We start from the raw sequence: 18842 nt of genomic DNA, 5'->3' as shown, positions 1-18842 counted from the left end.
TATTAAGCCAGGAAATTTTCTGGCTATCGTTGCGGCTCCGGTTTTCCGAGTCGGCAGTTGGACAAATCAGCGCTAATAATCGGGATGTGGCCATCTTTACCGATCCGAGATGTGATACCTACTCTGCGACAGCGCATTTTAGGACCCATTCGCCCAGATTTGGGGATTTTTAACCATTGTTAAATGAGAATTGATGGCGTTGATCAGTCTTGTAATAATTCTTGCCTCTCCTGCATTCTCATGCGTCCGGCACTTGTGGATACCGAGCATCACGAATGCGCTGAATAAGCGGGAAATTAGAGGGATCTATGACATCAATTTCGCAATGTTCCAATTGAAGCCTGAGGAGTTGTTGCAAAACTCCACTACCTGTGGAATCACTTATGTTTCCAAGATGATCTATAAAAGGGCATGTATCCCGCCGGAATTCCCAGAAGTTTGTTCAGCACAGAATTCCATCGTCAGAGCTGTTTAGAAACCAGGCTTAACTTTTTACCTTCCATCATCTCACCATGACACAAGACAAAAAGACTGTGGTCGTTGTTGGTGCGACGGGCCTCCAGGTATTGTCCCAGCTCCATTCTGTGCAGAGCTTTTAAGCTGACCCTATTCTTTGCTTAGGGAGGCTCTGTTGTCCGGACACTTGCCAAATCGCTCGACAGGTACAGTATCCGCGGTCTAACCCGAAATGTCTCTTCCCCAAAAGCCGAAGCCTTGAAGGGGCTTGGCATCGAAGTACATCAAGCAGATGTTGATAACCCCGAAAGTTTCCGACGGGCCTTCGAAGGCGCCAACGCCATCTTCGCCATGACCGACTTCTGGCAGCACATGTCCGCTGCCAAAGAGGAAGAGCAAGGCAAGCGCATCATGGATATAGCCGCTGATCTACCCCATCTCGAACAAATCATCTGGGCGAGCTTGCCTGACGCTAAAAGTATCTCGGATGGGAAATATCCCCATGTCTATCATTGGCAGAGCAAAGCAGCTGTAACAGATTACATTCGAACTGGGAAACCTGCTCTGTGGAAGAAGACAACAGCGGTGCTGTTTCCGAATTACTTTGAGAATTGTCTCACGCAGCCGCGTACCTATCTTCCCATCAAGGTTCGTTTGTCGCATGGACTTAGCTGTGGATAAGCTGACGTCGGAATTAGCAAGATGATGGAACTTATTTGAGATCCTTTGTTCTGCCTGAGACAACTCCGCTTCCAAATGTCGCCATCTCTGATACCGGCAAGTTGATTCAGTACATTCTCGATCATCCTGATAAATGCCTCGAGAAGGAAATTGCCTTCTACTCCGAGGCCATTTCAGAAGGAGAAAAGATCAAGTGCATGGCATCTGGTAAGTACTCACATTAGCTATAGACACCGGGAGCGAGATCGTAGGGTCACTGACTCTTCGCAGCATATGGTATCGATATACGCTACAACGAGCTCTCTTCCGAGGAGTTCCAATCTATGCTAAAGAGCAAGATGGACGACATCTGCGCTTTGGACTTTACAGAGCAGCTGCTAATCTTTCGAGACTTTGGCATGATCTATGCTCGTCCTGAGTTTGTTCAAGCTAATAAGGTAAGTTATCCCAACAGTACGATATATCTTGTCTTTCTGACGCTCCATATAGCTTCCTGGACTTGATCTGATGACATGGGATGATTTCATGACTGCCAACAATTTGGCTGAGTATATGACTAGTAACGGAGGTCCTATTCAAGGCAGCATAGAGAGATATTGTTTCAGTGGATCTATATAAGGATAGATTGAAGACCTTGGTTATTGTTTTTATACATCGCTAAAGTTCTTATATGGATCTTGCCTTTCATGCTTTTGCTAGTGTATCCCTATCTCTATTCCACTGATAGGGGTCCTTCAAACGTGCCTAATGGCCCTAGCATAAGTATCTTCGTCGGGCTCATGTATTTTACGAGCGCCCACTGAACTCTAATTTGAAGAACGAGACTGAATAGCGAGGTTGACTTTGGAACGATGTGAAAATGCTTTTCCCAGTGAACTGATTCGCCTCAGTGCAGCCGCTTGGAGAAAGCGGTAGCAATCGGGTCCAGGCGGTCCAAGGTATTTATCGTAGAGCATTCAAGGTATATGATATGTGCAGGCTAGTCTTGGCATAAATTACAGCCATAGCTTAGCGTTTACGTTTTAGCATGGCTTCTGAATCCAACTAGGCGTTTTGACTTTGATCTGGCGTGGGAATGGCCATAAATAAAACCCACTTCGTCGTATTTGTCGCATTCGTCGCATTGATGCCTCGCATTCTACGTGTGCTTACGCGCGTCATGTGTCTATACATGGAAGGGAAAAAAGACAGCAGATAACACTATAAAAGGTCCTTGTGGTCCCAAATTCGATATTTTCTTTGAGCCTATACCTATCACGTCAATCAGGACCTTACCCTTCGAAGATCATGCGCATTGCATTTCTTTTCTCATTCGCCCTATTTGCCGGGGCCGTCGTCTCAGCCACTTCACGTAGCGGACGAACTCCATTGGCACGCACGAAGCAGGGCACTTATGCTGGTATACAGCTTAGCAACCAAGTTGACGCTTTCCTCGGGGTTCCATATGCTGAGCCTCCTATTGGGCCTCTTCGCTTCCTCCCTCCACAGCCTCTCAAAAGTTCGAAGCTCGTCAACAAGGTTGATATAAACAATGCCACCGAATTCAGTCCAGTATGCTATCAGTTCAACTATCGTACTGTTCTGGGGGAGGCCACGCTCCCTCGAACAGAAGAATCTGAAGATTGTTTGACTCTAAATTTATACGTGCCTATAAGGGCGGCCTGTGATCGGCTGCTCCCCGTTTTCATATGGTCGTTTGGAGGTGCGTTCGCTGAAGGAGGTGGCAGTGTACCACTCTATGATCCTACAAACTTTGTTGCTGAGAACAAGGATATAATTGTGGTAACTTGGAAGTAAGTTCAAGTCGGAAACCAGCGGACTAGCGAATATGTGGAATGTTGACCAGCTTGCAGCTACCGCCTAAATATCTTCGGGTTTCCAAACTCTCCAGCTCTCGATGCCCAGAACCTTGGTCTCAGAGACCAGCGAGCCGCATTAGAGTGGCTCCGTGACAACATTGCTGACTTTGGAGGCGACCCAACACGCATGGTCCTCGGTGGACAGTCTGCGGGCGCAGACGCAGGGCACGCTATGCTCTATTCTCACTCCAAAGACCCAATAATAAGTGCCATTGCCATGCAGAGCGGCTCTGTCCAAGTAATAGGTGCGGCAAGCGATAATGCCGATGCCGAATTCATCCGCGTTGCAGAGACGGTGGGTTGCCGAGACCGCGCAAATCGGGCGAAAGAGCTAGCCTGCATGAGACGAATCGACGCCCATAGACTGAAGCATGCTGTATCAAACAAAACTGTTAACTATTTCGGCTCTCCGCCCGGTGGCAGCCCAATGATAGACAATGTAACACTGTTCACATTGGCCGAGTATATGCACCGAGGGCATAAAGGGAAGTTCGCAAAAGTGGTCAGTACATCAAAACCCCGTTTAGCTCATTTGAGGACTGACATGATGTTCTTATATAGCCTACGCTTATGGGAATTATGGATGCTGAAGGAGACGGCGTATTGAACTGGGATGCTAAAGCCGGAGTGAATAGAATGTTGTCCAATATTCTGACAATCACATTATTCAACTGCAATATTGCTCTCGAATCAAGGTAGGTAGACCGTAAAGAGTGATCATTTCGACAATGACTAATATAAATATAGCTTTCGAGCGTTAAACTCAGTCCCTATTTGGCGGTATCGATACATGGGAGTTTTCCCCAAAGTGACTCCTTACTCATGGCTAAGGGCATATCATATCGGTTAGTCCTCCCAACCTTTTCCAATCTGTTAATGTTTTACTTATTAACATTGAGTTAGCGGATGTCCCAATGCTCTTTGGGAGCCAGGATGCAATTACTGCGCATTATACTTTAAGCCCTTCAGAAAAAAGGCATTACAGAAATGCAGCCCAGATATTCCGTGGAATCTTTGCAAGCTTCATCAGAGATCCCTTCAATGGATTGACAGATAACTACGATTGGCCAACATTCTCTCCTCATGCTAAAACATTGATGGAGCTGTTTCCCAAAAACTCTGCAACAGTTACATTGAGCGACCCAAGCAGATATGACAAGATCTGTGAGAACCCTCCTCCCATTCCATGGGAACTTTTCAATTCAACTGGGGCAACGTCATCGGGGAGCAGTGTGTAGTATTCGGAGGAAATGTTGTGCTTGAAACCTAGTTGTTACATATATGATGGTTTACTTAGTCTAAGTCTGACCCTCTTAACTATTAAAGCTATTCGTTTTATAAATTGGATTCAAGATCTTTGCAATTGGCTAACCGGGCAGTTAAATCAAACTAACCTGTCTGCTGTGGCCACCTGAATTCTAGCCCCAACCTCCCTCAGAAGTTCGAGATGATAATGAGATAAAACAACTCAAAAATGCTAAGGCTATTGCGGAGATTTTAAATACGTAGCGCATACAGGTTATGGATGATCTAAATCTAAATGATATCGTCCTATCATTCATCACCTGTGTGAACAGCCTGAAGCTTAACCTTTAGGTGGCAGTCAACTACATAGTGCACGAGGTGATACTTAATCAGCCTGTCATTCTCCATAGCTAGGGGCAGATAGCTGTATCGAAATTGTTTGTGTCCAGTATCAGTGCAAACTATGAACTGAAATATCATATCACTACATGTACTTTATCAACTACGATAGAGAAGAAATGTTATTCATCCTAACCATAGTACTGGCGATGCAAGTCCGGATAGTCATCATCCGTTTCAACATCCTCGTCCAAAGCTTCGAACGCATCGTTGACGGGACCTCCACCAGTCTGTTCATCAACCTGTGTATCCCGTGGGGCCTCTATCCAACAGCCCCTGAACGGATCGAACTCGGACTCTTGAGCATCCTGGGGTGATTGATAGCTGAGAGCCTGAGGTGCCATGGGCAACTGAATCTGATGTCGAGGCACCTGTGGATTCGTCTTGACACGGATATCGACGCCGTTTTGCCAGCCAACCTCATACAATTTCGTAAGCGGAGGGATGTTGTTCTCATCATCTGGAACCTCAAGAAAGATGGCCTTCAGCGATGGAAGCTTGTTCGAGAGTATTATGCGTGTTAAAACATCCTCCTCCATTTCCAATGAAGTATTCTCCTCGGAATTTCCCAACACAAGAACCTCGAGGGAAGGAGGGAACAAACCTGCTATCAACTCAGCGCATTCTTGGTGCTTACTGACATCTTTCCAGACTTCTGCCAACTCCCGAAATTCCCCTTGCTGGTCACCCCAAGGAAAGTCGTAGTAAGCAAATGTCAGGAGATCATTTATCTCGACGTGAATTTGGCGCAGCTTTATGCATTCGTGTACTGGAATCTCATCACCAAGTCGATAAAGTTTACAACGATATCCTTGAAGTTCGGCAGCATCGTAGATCATGATGCTTTCGAGCGACTCGCGTTGTTCTTGGACCATGAACTCTAATTGTATGTCACAATCGCTGACTTGGCCAAAGCCGACGCTGCCCCCATGAATAGTGTATGACTTAAGAGCTTTCGGCGCTGCAGCTAGCTCCACAGTATTGTCGTAGTCGCCAGTGTCTTTGAGATAGAGATTCTCGACCGTGGAGCATCGAGCCGGCAGTTCATCAGCTGCATCACGAAGGCTGATCGTGGTTGAAGATTCGAGTGCTCCAACGTTTCGAAGATGCCTGTTCGCGGAAAAATCGCCCTCTCCGTCGATCTCGGGGTGATCTTGTGCCCGCAGTCCTCGAAAATACAAGGATCTGAGGTTTGGAAGTTTCATCAGACCTCTGAAAGAGCTGCGAGAGTACCAAACATATACAACGTCGTCATCAAGACAAGTCTTTGATGTTAGGCCTACAGAAACATCTCGGAGGCTTTGAAGGCCTGGAGGCCACGCACTATCAATCCAGCTCTGGCCCATAACAAACGTGAGCCAGTGAAGACACCGGCGGCTGTGGTATGTGAGACGCGGACTTGATTTCATGACAGAGTCATTGCTTACCTTTCGACCTTGTCGTGTCGGTTGTACAGAAGCTTTAGGCTTTCTAGCCGAGGGCATAAAACAACAAGCAGCATCTGCATGACGCTATCGCAGCCTCGCTCAAATTCGACGCGTGCCCAGTCCACCAGGTCCTCTGGCAAGCCTAGTTCCTCCTGCATAATCTTCAAGTAGTGAGCCAGCTCCCATCGAGGAATCACCCACTCCAAGCGTCGTACTTTAGAAAACACATGCCGTCGCCTTTGCCTTGGGACTCCAGCCTGCTCAGCTGTTTCGCGTAAAGACCAAGGTCTCCATTCGGCCCAGTCCCACCTCGAGCCCCAGAGCTCAATATGTTTGACATGCCAGGCGTCAATGGGGCTGGCGATACCAGAGGCGCTACGAAGAAGGGTAGGGATGCTCGAGGGGTCAAGGTCTGAGATAAGAGAGAATTTCCGATGGGCTTCTCGATGATGGGTAAGAATCCTCTTCGCGCATTTGAAAAGATGACTGCATACGCAGGCCAAGTTTAAATGAGTGGATGGGTCAGCAAGGTCGATGATGCGGGTGACAAGCTCAGTTGGTAGACTCAAGAGCGTAGGAGAGGGCATTTTAGGTATTACTGAGAGAAGGCACAAATATTCGTTTGAGGATCAGGGTTAGGAAATGTTGTAGGCTGACGGTCTCTTTTCCCTATCAGTGGATCCACCAATGAGGCAAATGTCATCCGCAATTAGGCAGCCATTGCCAAGAGATATTCCGTTAACATCCTTTTAGGTTAGCTTATGTGTCAGGTGATATATAATAGTATGTATCTATATATAACTTAGGCGGATACATTGTTTAGGCAAGAATCTGATATTGGATTAGAATCAATTATTCGAAACTTTGTGGTGCCGCGCGTCTAGTACTTTCAAGTCCTCTCATTACTAAGATCTTAGCACGTTGCACCTTCAACAACTCTGTCCTTATTCTCCGTCTCAAGGAGAGGATCATGCAATTACAATGCTCTACATTCTAGGCACAAGTATCTTCAGACAGTATAGAACATTCTTTTAGCACTCCCTATTGGTACTTCTCGCTTCGTACTCGCCATCCTCAGGGACTCTCTTCTTAAGCAACAGCTTCTGATATAGTGTAAGAACCAGCAGCAACGGTCATATGTGCATGACGTTGACAATGCCTGCCCTTGGGTACAATGTTGACTAAGAAGGAATATCACAATAGACACAAGTATAGGTCGTAGGCCATTCGTCCAGATAGGAGATCGCAATATATTGAGTCCCCGGCTTGGTAGTTAGACTATCTGTACCGTCTCAATGTTCACTCCCCTAAACAGTGCAAATCCCTTATTCGTCGTCCGAAAGCCGCCAACTCGGATGTACTTAGCAGGTATCTGACTGGGACTCAAAACAATGCCACACCCATGTCTTTGGCGTGGTCTTCCAGACACACTTAGATCGCTTGTGAGTAGTAACATGAACAACTTGTCCCCGCTCTGCTGAATCCCAGTCATATGCCAGTCTAGAAAAACCCACGCAACTCTTTGATCTTTTTCGAACACGCTCCAGTAATCAAACTCCGAACCCTCAAATGGTGCATGGATTCTCGTAGGTGAGCTTGAGCCACGGATGATATTCGAGGGCAGAGGCAACAGTTTCCCATGTACGACTGCCAAGCTGTCCCTGACCTCACCAAAAAGGTCCAAGCCCTTCGGCACTGTCCAGGCAGTTATACCTGCTGTTTCGTCTCTACCATCCCAAGGGCTTGCCATCATGTCGATTTCTTGCTTTCGCGTGGCCCAGCTCCAAGATGGTACGGTACTGGTTTGATGCAGGTTTATAACCGCGCTTCTAGTGGTTTGCATGGAGCTAATTGAAGAGCCCCTCCTCCAGCATAATCCAAAAGCAAGAAACTGTTTGAAGATACCCGCAAGATAGTCCTGCGGGCCGTAGCCCATCATTCTCGCTATACCGGAAATGGCAGGCAATCTATCAGTTTCGTAACACAAGTCGAGGGCTGCATACTTGGTGACTATCTCGTACCAGCTCTGGAATCTGCCTCTGGCATCAGACGGGAAATGCGTTAGGCCAGTTTCTAGGTGACCCGGATCCTCTGGACTTCCAGCTTCGCATGTGACTCGGTCAGGGCACGAGTAATACAGTTGCAAGCCGCAAAACGTCAGTTTTCGCACGGACAGCATGGCTTCTTGAAAGGTCCACGCTCTTTGGCTCCATCTTGTCTCTATATTGAAGAGCTCATCAAAGGTTTTGTCTATGCCTTTGTCGATATAAAAAGATGAATTGGCAAGTCCGCTCAGCCGAATGTTGAACGTTCCCTGGATCGTGGGATTGACCTTTGATGCAAATTGTACCGTGATCGACTTCGGTACGCGGTGAATGAAACCAACTTGGCAGGATGGCGACGAAGCTGCGCATATTGTAAGGTAAGCGTGTCGGTAGACATCTTTAATAGTCGATGATTCTCGTTCCCAATCCAGTCTATCACCTTGGATGATGCAGAGAGAATCCACCCAGAGATAAGGAATCGACAGAGTCCTCGCTACAACTATCGCATCACGTATGACATGGGTCAATGAGTCTAATGGGAATCCGGCCTTTCGTTGTTCGATGTTATGAGCTCGAGTCCTTGACTGCACCTTTGCGTCATCAGGCGGACCCCAGCAATAGCTTAGAGTAGCGTATCTCGGTGCTCTTCGTCGTAGCCGGTAGTCGGTAATCACCAAGTGAGGTTGAACACCCTTATCATTGCCGACGGCAATAAGACGGGTTGGTAGAAAACCGCTAACATTATTCACATTGTGATCGTGAGTGTCCTCGCACTGGGCTATTTCTTGTTGAATCATATTAATGTTTGCCGCATGCAATGCATATTGTATTAATGGTGGTTTCATGTTCAACCACTCAGCGCATTTGTCTGTATGGATCCGCTGTCAGACCAGTATCTAAGAGGTTGCTAGGAATGAAGCTGAAAAAAATACCTGAGTTTCCATCGATTGCAAACCTCAATGGTCGCAATTCGTCAAGGATGGGGTCCGAGTTCCGGACTCTGAGATATGCGATTATGCCGGTGAGGCCAAGTCGATTACTCATGCTCAGGCTCCAGCGATATTTGACGTTGATTTCAATCGACACCCCGATTTCCAAACTGTAAAACTCTTGTATTGAACCTCTCAACAGATGACAGAAGCCGCATCCAAAGGAGGCCCCTGCATGCAGCTTTGGGAGCTCTGGATACTGGTCATTTACCGAGAAGACTGGGATATTTACATGGCCCTCCATGTCTGGCTCGTCAAATGGAAGACTGAGAACGGGATATCCATTGTCAGTTTCTGCTCCTCGTCCACCCAAGGCCAGGTCGTCGATTTGCAAAGCTTTGCATCTGCGGCAAAGAGTAACAGCGTTTTGGGACATGTTGTGCAAAGATAAGGTTGGGCCTAAATCTTGGGTTGAAAGATGAAAGTGTGGGGTTTGGTGCGGAGTCTGATGAATGATTATGCTCATCTAAGGAGGTCTCACTTTATTGGTTTACCGTAATGTGCCATGAGTGCACAAAAGCGTTGCTCCGATAACCAATAAAAATGCTGATGTCGTTGAGACATTGATTGTTAGTATATACATGAGCTACTACCTAAAATGCAAGCTTGATCAGGTATACCCCATCGCGGCTGATCGATAATAGTGCTTGCCTACTGGGTATCTAAGCCTTGTGGGCTTAACTCATACGTTTTAACAATCATCGCATCATGTCTTCACGGCAGGTTTGTCAACCTCAAACAGGCCCCTAGAGTCCCAACATAAGACGGCTTTCATCAAGTTGCCAGTATCGAGACACTGGCTAGATATAGTGAAACGATTCCTCATGGTTTGACTGCGGTATCTTAGTAATACTAGATGTTTATAGATGGAGTAGGTCTCGTTACAAAGACTAGCTAACTGAACTGGAGTGAGTAAAGCCATGAGACGTTAGCCTTCATTGGCTGGTGTAAGCGACCCTAATGGCCATCACTGTATGGATTGAAACATAAACTGCCTTCAGACTCTACGCACTTACCAATTTACAATTCGACTTCTTGACACATTTGCTTAGGCGGAGGGCTCTTTCAGATCCTCAACCCCTTTACGCATAGTTTCATTGCAATATCTTTATCCATCTTAGCTCAGTATATCTATAAATATAAACAGCATGGTAAAGATATCGCTCCGTGAATTAGTCGAAAAATAAACATTGTGATAGCATCTTTTGAATTAAAGTCAAAAAGCAAAAGGGTCTCAGGCCAGTGGATCAAGGTAGATGAACAATGGATATAAGTCCTACATAACATAATTCACCCTTGGTTTTCCTGTGCTTTTGTCAGGCTTTGCTATATAGTATTATCTTAGCATAGTGTGAAGTGTGGAGTATTGGGAATGTTACAGGTGCCTGTAAAAGTACATTCAAGATGATTTATATATAAATATAAAGTGCCATCTCGTATTGTCTAGTATTGATAGCTATAGAAGGAGTTACGTGTCATGTTTCTTCTTTCTTTCCCCCATTGCCTATACCCTCTACAAGCTTACTACTAATACAATCCTCTCCACGCCGACGATACCGAGTGCACCTCTATCTTCACGTCCTTCACAACGCCCACAGAAAACAGCGATACCCCCGTGCTTGAGTCCGGAGGAAAGATTTGTGCTGTTATCGCCTCTTCGCCTTGCCCGCCAAACACCTCAACCGATGACCAATCTAGCAGAATGCGCAGTTTAGCCTTTCCATCCCTAACGGGCAGCGGAGCGTAATATACGCCCGAGAATGAAGTGCTGAAAGAAGAATCACCAGATGATTCGCGATTAACGAACATTTGATTGGTATCGAAGTCGTAACCGATAGCGGTGCCGTATGTCTTGCCGTCCGTTCGCACGTTCAGGCCCAGAACTTTGGATTCTTTGCCAGCAGTAAAAGTCAAGGTTATGTCCAAGGCCTTTCCAGACACTGGGAGAGTCAAATTGCCAGTGCGCATTGAGCGCCATTGATTCTTATACAGCATCCTTCTGCTCTCCAAAAATTGCAGGTTAGGATGTGGCTTCTGTATCAGGCGCGCCCTCCCGTCAACGGTTTCAAGTGTCAATACCCGAGGAATGCTCATGGCGCTTCGCCATGGGGACGTGGGAATGTCCACTGCGTAGGCCCAATCGTTCATCCAGGCAACGGCGACGCGCTCGTAATCGGAGAGTCCATTATAGGTGGCAGCCGCGTAGTAATCAGGACCGTAGTCCACCCAGTTAGCTTGTGGCGGGAGTGGTTTGTCTGTGAAGACAATTTCGCCTACGTCAAGATGGCCCCAACCTCCCGTGGCGTGATCGACGATTTGGATGGATGCAGTTTTGCCAATGAGGTTAGCGACGTTCCAGCTCGCCCATATGACATCGCCTCCATTGACGCCAGTGGTCGATCGTACTACCTGTCCATCTACAATTAGGTTGATGGCGGTCTCCTGATCTGCTGAGGTTCCATAGGTCTCTGGATTGTACGGATTGTTGCAGCAGCCGATCTTGAAGGCAATGTAATTCTTGGAGACAGTAAACTTCTTGGAGGTGAGAGATCCAACAGACTTGTCGCCCTTTTGCCACAACGTGAGTACCTGGCCGTTGCTAGGCTGTTGTTCGACGAAATCACCGGTTGCTTTCCAGCTTGATTCGGCGAAGCTAGGTTCATTCCAATCTTCAAATACGACACTGTCTTCTGGAGCAGACTCATCATAAACATTATTGGCATCTGCTGTGAATGTTGTTCCATCAAAAGTGCCAACCACATACTGGGTTCCTGATCCGCCGGCATGTGCGGGCCCGCCAGGATTGAGTCCGATGACCATTACCCACTTTGTTTTGGACCTTTTACCATCCACAGGAAGCTGAAACAAGCTGGGACACTCCCACTGACCGCCAACCGCATTGACGGGGCCAAATTCACTGACATGTTCCCAGGCTGTCAGGTTTTTGGAGGTGTAGATGAGCAGTTTGTGAAGGTTGGGGAGTGAGACGGTCATGACCCAGTGCTTGCTTGGCGCGTACCAGAAGACGAACGGGTCGCGAAAGTTGAGATATTGGTCGGCATACTGGCTGGGAGGCTCTAGGATGACTGGGTTGTCAGGATACTCGGTCCAAGAAAGGCCGTTATCTGTGCTGAAGGCGATTGATTGAGATTCCTGACCGGCGCGGACAGACTTATTGCTCGGCAGGGTCATGTCTGACGTATAATGTGATGTATAGACTGCCACCAGAGGTGGTCTCTTTCTATGTCCAAGACCTGAAGTCAAGGCATCGTCAGAGACAGCACTTCCGGAGTAGTACAGTTCATTCAACGATCCAGCTGGAGAGTCGAAGGCACTGAGGGCGACAGGTAGCTCTTTCCAGCGCATCAAATCGTCGCTGACGGCGTGGCCCCAGGAGATATTTCCCCAGACGTCGCCAGTGGGGTTGTACTGAAAGTACATATGATATTTGCCCTTATGATAGATGAGGCCATTTGGGTCATTCATCCAGTTCTTGGCTGGGGTGAAATGATACTGAGGACGATAGTCCTCGGTGTACGATGTTGCACTGGCGGTTGCCAGCAGGCAAGGAAGAAGAAGAAGGGAAACTTGAAGTTGCATCTTGACTGACTGCGTTGAATTGATGCTTGTGCAGTGAGATGGTAGAGAAATCATGCGAGATTTATACATGTATGATCTGGTCTTGGGAGATAGAAGTGGTGGATCCTACTGACTTCTGATCTCAACCTAGGATGTGAAAGACTTGGTGTTGTCCGTCAGTTGTTTCGGCCTGGCCGTATCGAAGCAAGGGTCAATGCAATCCTGATCGATAATCATTGGTGACAGTTTCATGAGTTCGGACGATGCGCGATTAAACTCTGAACTAAGTGTTGATGAAGCTGCGTACCTAGATGTCCAGGCGGAATGGCACCTTGGTAGAAATTGGACTGGTAGATATCCAGAGGCCCCGGGGCCTCTGTAGATAGCTTCGGTAATAAGTCTAGGTAGCTCAATGGTCGGGCGATATATGCGGACAATGCGGACTCTAAGACCAGTATTCTACCTTCCGCTTTCACATCAGAAGGGTTGCGGCCGCTCAACCAAAGCTCATTCCATGTAACTTTCGCTTAATGTGGCTTTGATATATGACCACGCATACTTCGGTCTTATTGGTTCAGTAGGGAACCTCGCTTCTGGTCTGATCGCGCAAGGCCCCTGCAGATGACAAGACTCATATGAGGGATTTACGAGTAATCGATGTGGAGTTCGGAAGAGATATCACGACGTTGGGATCTACTCTTCCCTTCTTGATGATCCCATGTTAGCTGGGATAGTGTATTTAGTAACAGTAGGTGTGCACTGACATGTGAATCTGCCAGGTATGGCCTTGTACATAATTCCGCAGTTTCTAGCGGCTTTCCAGAATGCGCGGGGGCATCAACTACTGCAGCTCGCTACTAGCTAGCGTGGCAGCTAAACATGGGGCCCCGCACCAGCTTCAAGCATGTACGAGTCATGGACTGCATTCAGCAGATGACGACACTGACTGAACTCTTCCTAACTTACGTTCAGATGTGATGAGATTCAATCTTACCACCTGCCCAAATGGTCCTAATACCATGCAGTCAGAGCTTTCCTGGACACCGTAGCCAGGGTCTACTGCGTCTCTCTTGCTCTTGTGTATATCTCCTCCCCGCATCCTCCCTCTCCTGGTGTATCATTCCTTCTTCCATTACTTCCCCGCATCTTTGCAACCCCTTCGTAGCTTGAGCTCGTTCCAACATCTGCACCTAGCTAGGCGGCGACCCCGCATAATGAAGATCGAAGTAATATCGTCCCACGCGTGGGGACGCTTCAACATGGTGTTGCTTGGTAGTTTGGTCATGCGCACGTTTGGGCGCCTGATCGCTATGAAACCGATCAGCATCCCTCTAGTTGTTTTGAATTAGGACAACCATTCATTGGTTTTAGGCCGTGCTAATGATGTGCTGGGGCTCAATGTGATCTGGAGGGGAAATACTACGTTGATTCGTGAAGGCTGTTGTCGTATAGACCCTTCGTCAGGTTGCTCATTTCTTAGGTGAACGGCCTACATAAGTATGAACAATGAGGACGTTCACATCATTTGCTTTGCCAGCTAGCATCACAATCTAAAGCCTCGTACTTTCATCGTTACCATGCTGAGATTTCTCGCACTTGTCCCGCGGACGCTAGCGTTCCGTCTCTTTCCACTCCTGTTATTCATCTTGTATGTCAGTGCAGTGCCGCTTGCTACCACCAACACCCGACCCAGCTATCACATCACGCCTGAGAAGAAATGGATGAATGATCCCCAACGTCCGTTCTTCCTAGGTGACGAGTGGCATCTCTACTATCTATACAACTCCAACTTCGATAGCTCAAACCCCGGTTCAGGGGGGACAGAGTGGTATCACATCACAAGCACCGACATGATCCACTGGACTCGCCGGGGCGTAGCGATTCAGAAGTACAAACCGAACCCTCCCAGTGGCATTGTACTCGGTGACATCGAGACCGGCAGCGCCGTGGTCGACACAAACAACACGGCTGGCTTTGGCCGGAATGCCGTCGTGGCCATTGTTACACAGATGGCAGATGGGTTGCAACAGCAATCTCTTTTCTATTCCACCGACAACGGGTACAGTTTTGTCCCTTATGAAGGGAATCCCGTAATGCCAAACCCAAGCCCTACTACAAAACCTGCGTTTCGAGATCCCAAGATCTTCTGGGATGCCAAAGAAGGGCATTGGGTCATGTCTCTCGCTGAGGGTGACAAGATTGGTTTCTACACCTCTGCAGATCTGAAGACATGGGCGTATATATCCGAGTTTACGCTTGAGAACGCTGGCGTAGACCTGGGGACCCTCGAATGCCCAGATCTATACCAGATCGACCTAGACGGAGACAGCACAAAGCGCACCTGGATTCTCGCCTTAGGCGCTAATGGCTATCGCTACAACAGGACGACGGGTACAGCATATTGGATCGGGAATTGGGACGGTAACCGCTTCACGGCCACAGAAAGCTTTCCGCAATGGATGGATGACGGACCTGATTTCTACGCCGCAGTCAGCTGGGAAAATCCTAATGACAGATACGGCAGCCGCTATGCCATTGCCTGGATGAATAACTGGGATTACGCAGCTTCGCTCCCTTATTACGCAGATTTCGCGGGCCAGGACAGTTTGGTGCGAGAGGTCAAGCTCAAGACCATGAACGGTTCTCCCACCTTGGTCAGCATCCCAATAGGAGGGTATGAAGAAATTCTCGCATCTCCCAAGTCCGTGAGCGACAAGACCATAACAACAGATCCTGCTTCCGCATCCCTCCCAAGTGACATGGACCAAGGGGCATTCATGATCCGCACCACGATCTCCAAGAATGACGGCGACAAGGGGAACGAGGTCCGCTTTGTCATCAAATCAGACGGGGCTTTTAGCACGACTGTCGGTTACGACTTTGTGCATTCCCAAGCTTTTCTGGTCAGAGACTCGGACGGTTCCGCGACGGATTCCATGGCTGCGGGCCCGAAGCAGGCGTACAATACTGTACGCACAGCACCGGATCCGGAGGGAGGGAGTACGGTCAAGCTGGTCATATATGTGGACTGGAATTCGGTGGAGATATTCGTCAACGATGGTGTAGCAGTGTTATCGGGGCTCATCTATCCAAATCAAGGGGCCAGCGGCGTTCAGGTCGTGTCAGATACAGGAAGTTTGACGTTGGTTTCGTTTAGCTACGCGGCTTGTGGGAGCATTTACTAGGTGTTCGCGCATTACCTCCGGATGCGCTGTTGAAATTGGCAGAGTCAAGACTGGTGGTATCAGGATGAAGCAGGACATGATCTAGCAATGACTTGGACAGGGAACTGGCCCAGTCCCAATTGGCCAGGTCCAATTAAGTCTGTGCTTGAGATTTTCGCTAGCTATGGGATGGTGTTTTCGGCTCCTAACTTTCCAGACCTGGCTTAGTCGCGAGTAGTGGTCACTTGGCTCCAGCTGTCGCCTATTGATTCGTCCTCTGCGGTGTGATGTGGTGTGACGAATGCTTGCTGCTCTGCTCATCGGCTAGTTTAGTCTTCACAGCGTTGGCCGTTGCCGTTGACCCGAGGACCTGCGTAGCGTGCCACCCGAAAACTAAACACTGTACGAAGAACACACTAACAGTACGTGGCCCCCTACTGCATCGCCGTAGTGTTGCATTAAGCATCCCCGCGACCCCAGCTCAGGCTAGCCGTGGCGTGGGGATGAGCAAAATAGCGTCCAGCAAGCCTGCTTAGGCCTGCACCCACTGGAACTAGCGGTTCAGCAAAGGCGGGGTAAAGAAATGGCTTGGGTCCTGTTGATCTCTATTAATATGCACGGTCTCGTCTCCACCCTGAGACTCTCTCGTCTCTTATCGTTCGGTTACTCCGTGCACACAGAACCACTCTCTTGTTCATCCATGTCTTAGCCTGCTGTGTCACAATGTCAGTTCCTGCGGCATGGCCCTCGAGCCCGGCCAAGCTCACTCTGGAAGCTTGGTCGCAAGGCTGTATGATTGGCGCTTTGATCATCATGATCGGTATCACCTTAGCTAATATGCGACGCGGTGTCATGTTACATAAACTTATCTTGATCGAGGTGAGCATCTTTATCGGTATCGCATTCAATAGACAATCATCTCACAATTTCTCCAAGCTCCTTCTGGCGATGCCAAATGGTTTCTTTACCTTTTTCGACCCTCCGACCTGGGGATGGTATCTTTCCTCGACTGTCATTTTCCTCATCATCTCGTGGAATCTGCACAACGTCATCGCCTGGATGAAGAACAAGCCCTTCCTCTCAAAGCGAAATAATGCTATATATATCGGCAGTATCTTACTGGTCCAACCCTACTGGGTCCTTGAGATCTATGCCAACTTCACCTACTTCAATACTCCTAATACTCATCTTTTCTCCTCGACTCGACCGCTTGAGGCCGTCTGCCGGTAAGCATCACTACTGAGAAATTCTGAGTACTTTGACTGAAGCATCTTAGCGATCCGTGGTGGATCTTTACTGCCCTCAACCTATTCTGGAACATAAAATACCGTTACGAGTTCAAACCTCTGGAACTTATCCGCATATCCCCTCGTTTCGGTCTTTTACTGTTGAGCATGTCTCTCAGTATCATCTTTATTATTGTCGATCTTCTCTCCGTTACGCCTGTCATCCCGATCGGCTATATCAATCCATTCTGGAAATTTGCTTTTATCTTCAAATGTTTTACCGATACGATCGTTCTAGACGACTTCAAAACCGCACTAGACAAACTAAGTCGGTACAAAATGGATCGAAACTATCCGCTCCCGTTCAGCAGACCTGCCAGTCAGATACAACACCAAATGCCGAGGCCAGGCGGGGAGATTTTCCATGATAGATGTTGTCGTGAAAGTGTGAGCGTGACAGTTGAGCATTTGGAGGGGGCTGGCGATTCTATAATTAGTGCTCCGGCACGCGTAAAGGGGTTTCCTAATGCTGGGCTTCTAGGCAGAGCGCCATCATGACGCCCCAGGATCACGTATGGGAGCAGGATCACGCTCAACTTGGCTATAAGGTTCCATAAAATTGCCATTGCTTTTATCCTCTGACCGAAATCAATGTGGTGACAAAAGCAAAGGTGCCGGAGATACTAAGTAATGTTTGGTCTCGGCCATTGAACTATACTGTGTGATCAATGAGTAAGATCATTGAAGGGGGAATTTGCACCAAAGTCCTTATACCAGGGCAAGGGCATCAACATGCAAACCTCTCCAGTTACAACCTCGGAGTACTGCCACTTTGGCTCCAAAGCCGGAACTGAACGTGCTTATGAGTGAAGAGTACATTGGCCAAAACCAGCTTCCTGATAGATAGAGCTGTGGAGAGGGCATGCCAACCACAACCTAAGGTCTGATAAGCTAAAGCTAGGGTTGTTCTGGAAACGCAGCGCAGGACGTTCCATGCATGCACATTCGGGGATATGGCGGATGGGTTGTATGTACCGTACCATACGGCATCACCGGATGATTCGGAGTGGGTAAGATGCAGGGAAGATGATGCTTACCAGACCAAAATCCCCTCATAACCTAGTCGTTTGCAACTTGTCATAATTTCTAACAGAGCTTTGACAATTCCCACGGGCGAGACGAAGCACGGATCAAGCGCTTGCTCAAGCTTGGAGATTCATCACTCAGATAGCGCCCGTCGAGCATCGACCATGCGCTTAGTGCATTGGGGAGGTGTTGACGTTATGGAATCCGATAGGTCAAGTCAAATGGGAAATGACGATCACCACGCAAGGATGTCAGATCATAGTGGAAATGGAATATGTATAGAAGGACATAACAGTATTGGCTAAGAAAGTACTTGTTCGGCTTGCGGGGTGCGTGGGACTTACGGATTACCATATGTGTGCTAGCCGACTTCATGGCCTCATGGTGCTGTACATACTACAGTATGGTGGTCCTCTCGCAATGCACAACGCTTCTAATGGAAACAACGCTAGTAAGCAATGTGTCTGCTAACGGGCTTCTGGAAAGTAGACGGAAGTTGGGATGACAGAGACGTCCACTTGCCAGCGTTACATCGCCTCTTCACGTCGGCGCGACAAATAGCAATCCTAGGCGGTCATTGGTAGGAATTAGGCGAGGTTCGAAGTTGTGTCGATCAAGCTTGTTTTTGAATGGCGTATTAAACCCCATGAGGAATGACCTAATTATGCGGGGAGGTTGCAAGGAAG

General features: G+C 48.0%; 7 protein-coding genes across 7 annotated transcripts; 4 read left to right on the top strand and 3 right to left on the bottom strand.

Annotated features, from left to right (window-relative positions):
• Positions 1-512: 512 nt before the first annotated feature.
• On the top strand, positions 513-1755 carry FPRO_13527 (uncharacterized protein; the record flags this gene model as incomplete). The annotated part of the gene is made up of 5 exons (XM_031222989.1): positions 513-563; positions 622-1104; positions 1155-1344; positions 1408-1574; positions 1627-1755. The coding sequence occupies 5 exons, from the start codon at positions 513-515 to the stop codon at positions 1753-1755; spliced, it is 1020 nt and encodes a 339-aa protein (XP_031088393.1).
• A 669-nt stretch (positions 1756-2424) lies between these two features.
• FPRO_13526 (uncharacterized protein) lies at positions 2425-4234 on the top strand (the record flags this gene model as incomplete). Its single annotated transcript, XM_031222988.1, has 5 exons — positions 2425-2930; positions 2991-3498; positions 3558-3691; positions 3744-3841; positions 3900-4234. 5 exons carry the CDS (start codon positions 2425-2427, stop codon positions 4232-4234), a joined length of 1581 nt encoding a protein of 526 aa, XP_031088392.1.
• Positions 4235-4771: 537 nt separating this feature from the next.
• Positions 4772-6654, bottom strand: FPRO_13525 (uncharacterized protein; the record flags this gene model as incomplete). The annotated part of the gene is made up of 2 exons (XM_031222987.1): positions 4772-6017; positions 6068-6654. 2 exons carry the CDS (start codon positions 6652-6654, stop codon positions 4772-4774), a joined length of 1833 nt encoding a protein of 610 aa, XP_031088391.1.
• A 686-nt stretch (positions 6655-7340) lies between these two features.
• FPRO_13524 (uncharacterized protein) lies at positions 7341-9477 on the bottom strand (the record flags this gene model as incomplete). Its single annotated transcript, XM_031222986.1, has 2 exons — positions 7341-8980; positions 9045-9477. 2 exons carry the CDS (start codon positions 9475-9477, stop codon positions 7341-7343), a joined length of 2073 nt encoding a protein of 690 aa, XP_031088390.1.
• Positions 9478-10628: 1151 nt separating this feature from the next.
• On the bottom strand, positions 10629-12701 carry FPRO_13523 (putative SUC2-invertase (sucrose hydrolyzing enzyme); the record flags this gene model as incomplete). Its single annotated transcript, XM_031222985.1, has 1 exon — positions 10629-12701. The coding sequence occupies one exon, from the start codon at positions 12699-12701 to the stop codon at positions 10629-10631; it is 2073 nt and encodes a 690-aa protein (XP_031088389.1).
• Positions 12702-14257: 1556 nt separating this feature from the next.
• FPRO_13522 (uncharacterized protein) lies at positions 14258-15865 on the top strand (the record flags this gene model as incomplete). Its single annotated transcript, XM_031222984.1, has 1 exon — positions 14258-15865. One exon carries the CDS (start codon positions 14258-14260, stop codon positions 15863-15865), a length of 1608 nt encoding a protein of 535 aa, XP_031088388.1.
• A 702-nt stretch (positions 15866-16567) lies between these two features.
• On the top strand, positions 16568-17628 carry FPRO_13521 (uncharacterized protein; the record flags this gene model as incomplete). The annotated part of the gene is made up of 2 exons (XM_031222983.1): positions 16568-17070; positions 17121-17628. The coding sequence occupies 2 exons, from the start codon at positions 16568-16570 to the stop codon at positions 17626-17628; spliced, it is 1011 nt and encodes a 336-aa protein (XP_031088387.1).
• Between the last annotated feature and the right edge of the window lie 1214 nt (positions 17629-18842).

Source organism: Fusarium proliferatum (genome assembly GCF_900067095.1).
Source record: "Fusarium proliferatum ET1 genome assembly, contig: FPRO_scaffold012, whole genome shotgun sequence".
Lineage (NCBI taxonomy): Eukaryota > Fungi > Ascomycota > Sordariomycetes > Hypocreales > Nectriaceae > Fusarium > Fusarium proliferatum.
Note: the sequence above shows the minus strand (reverse complement) of the source record. Positions and strands in the feature narration are given on the sequence as shown.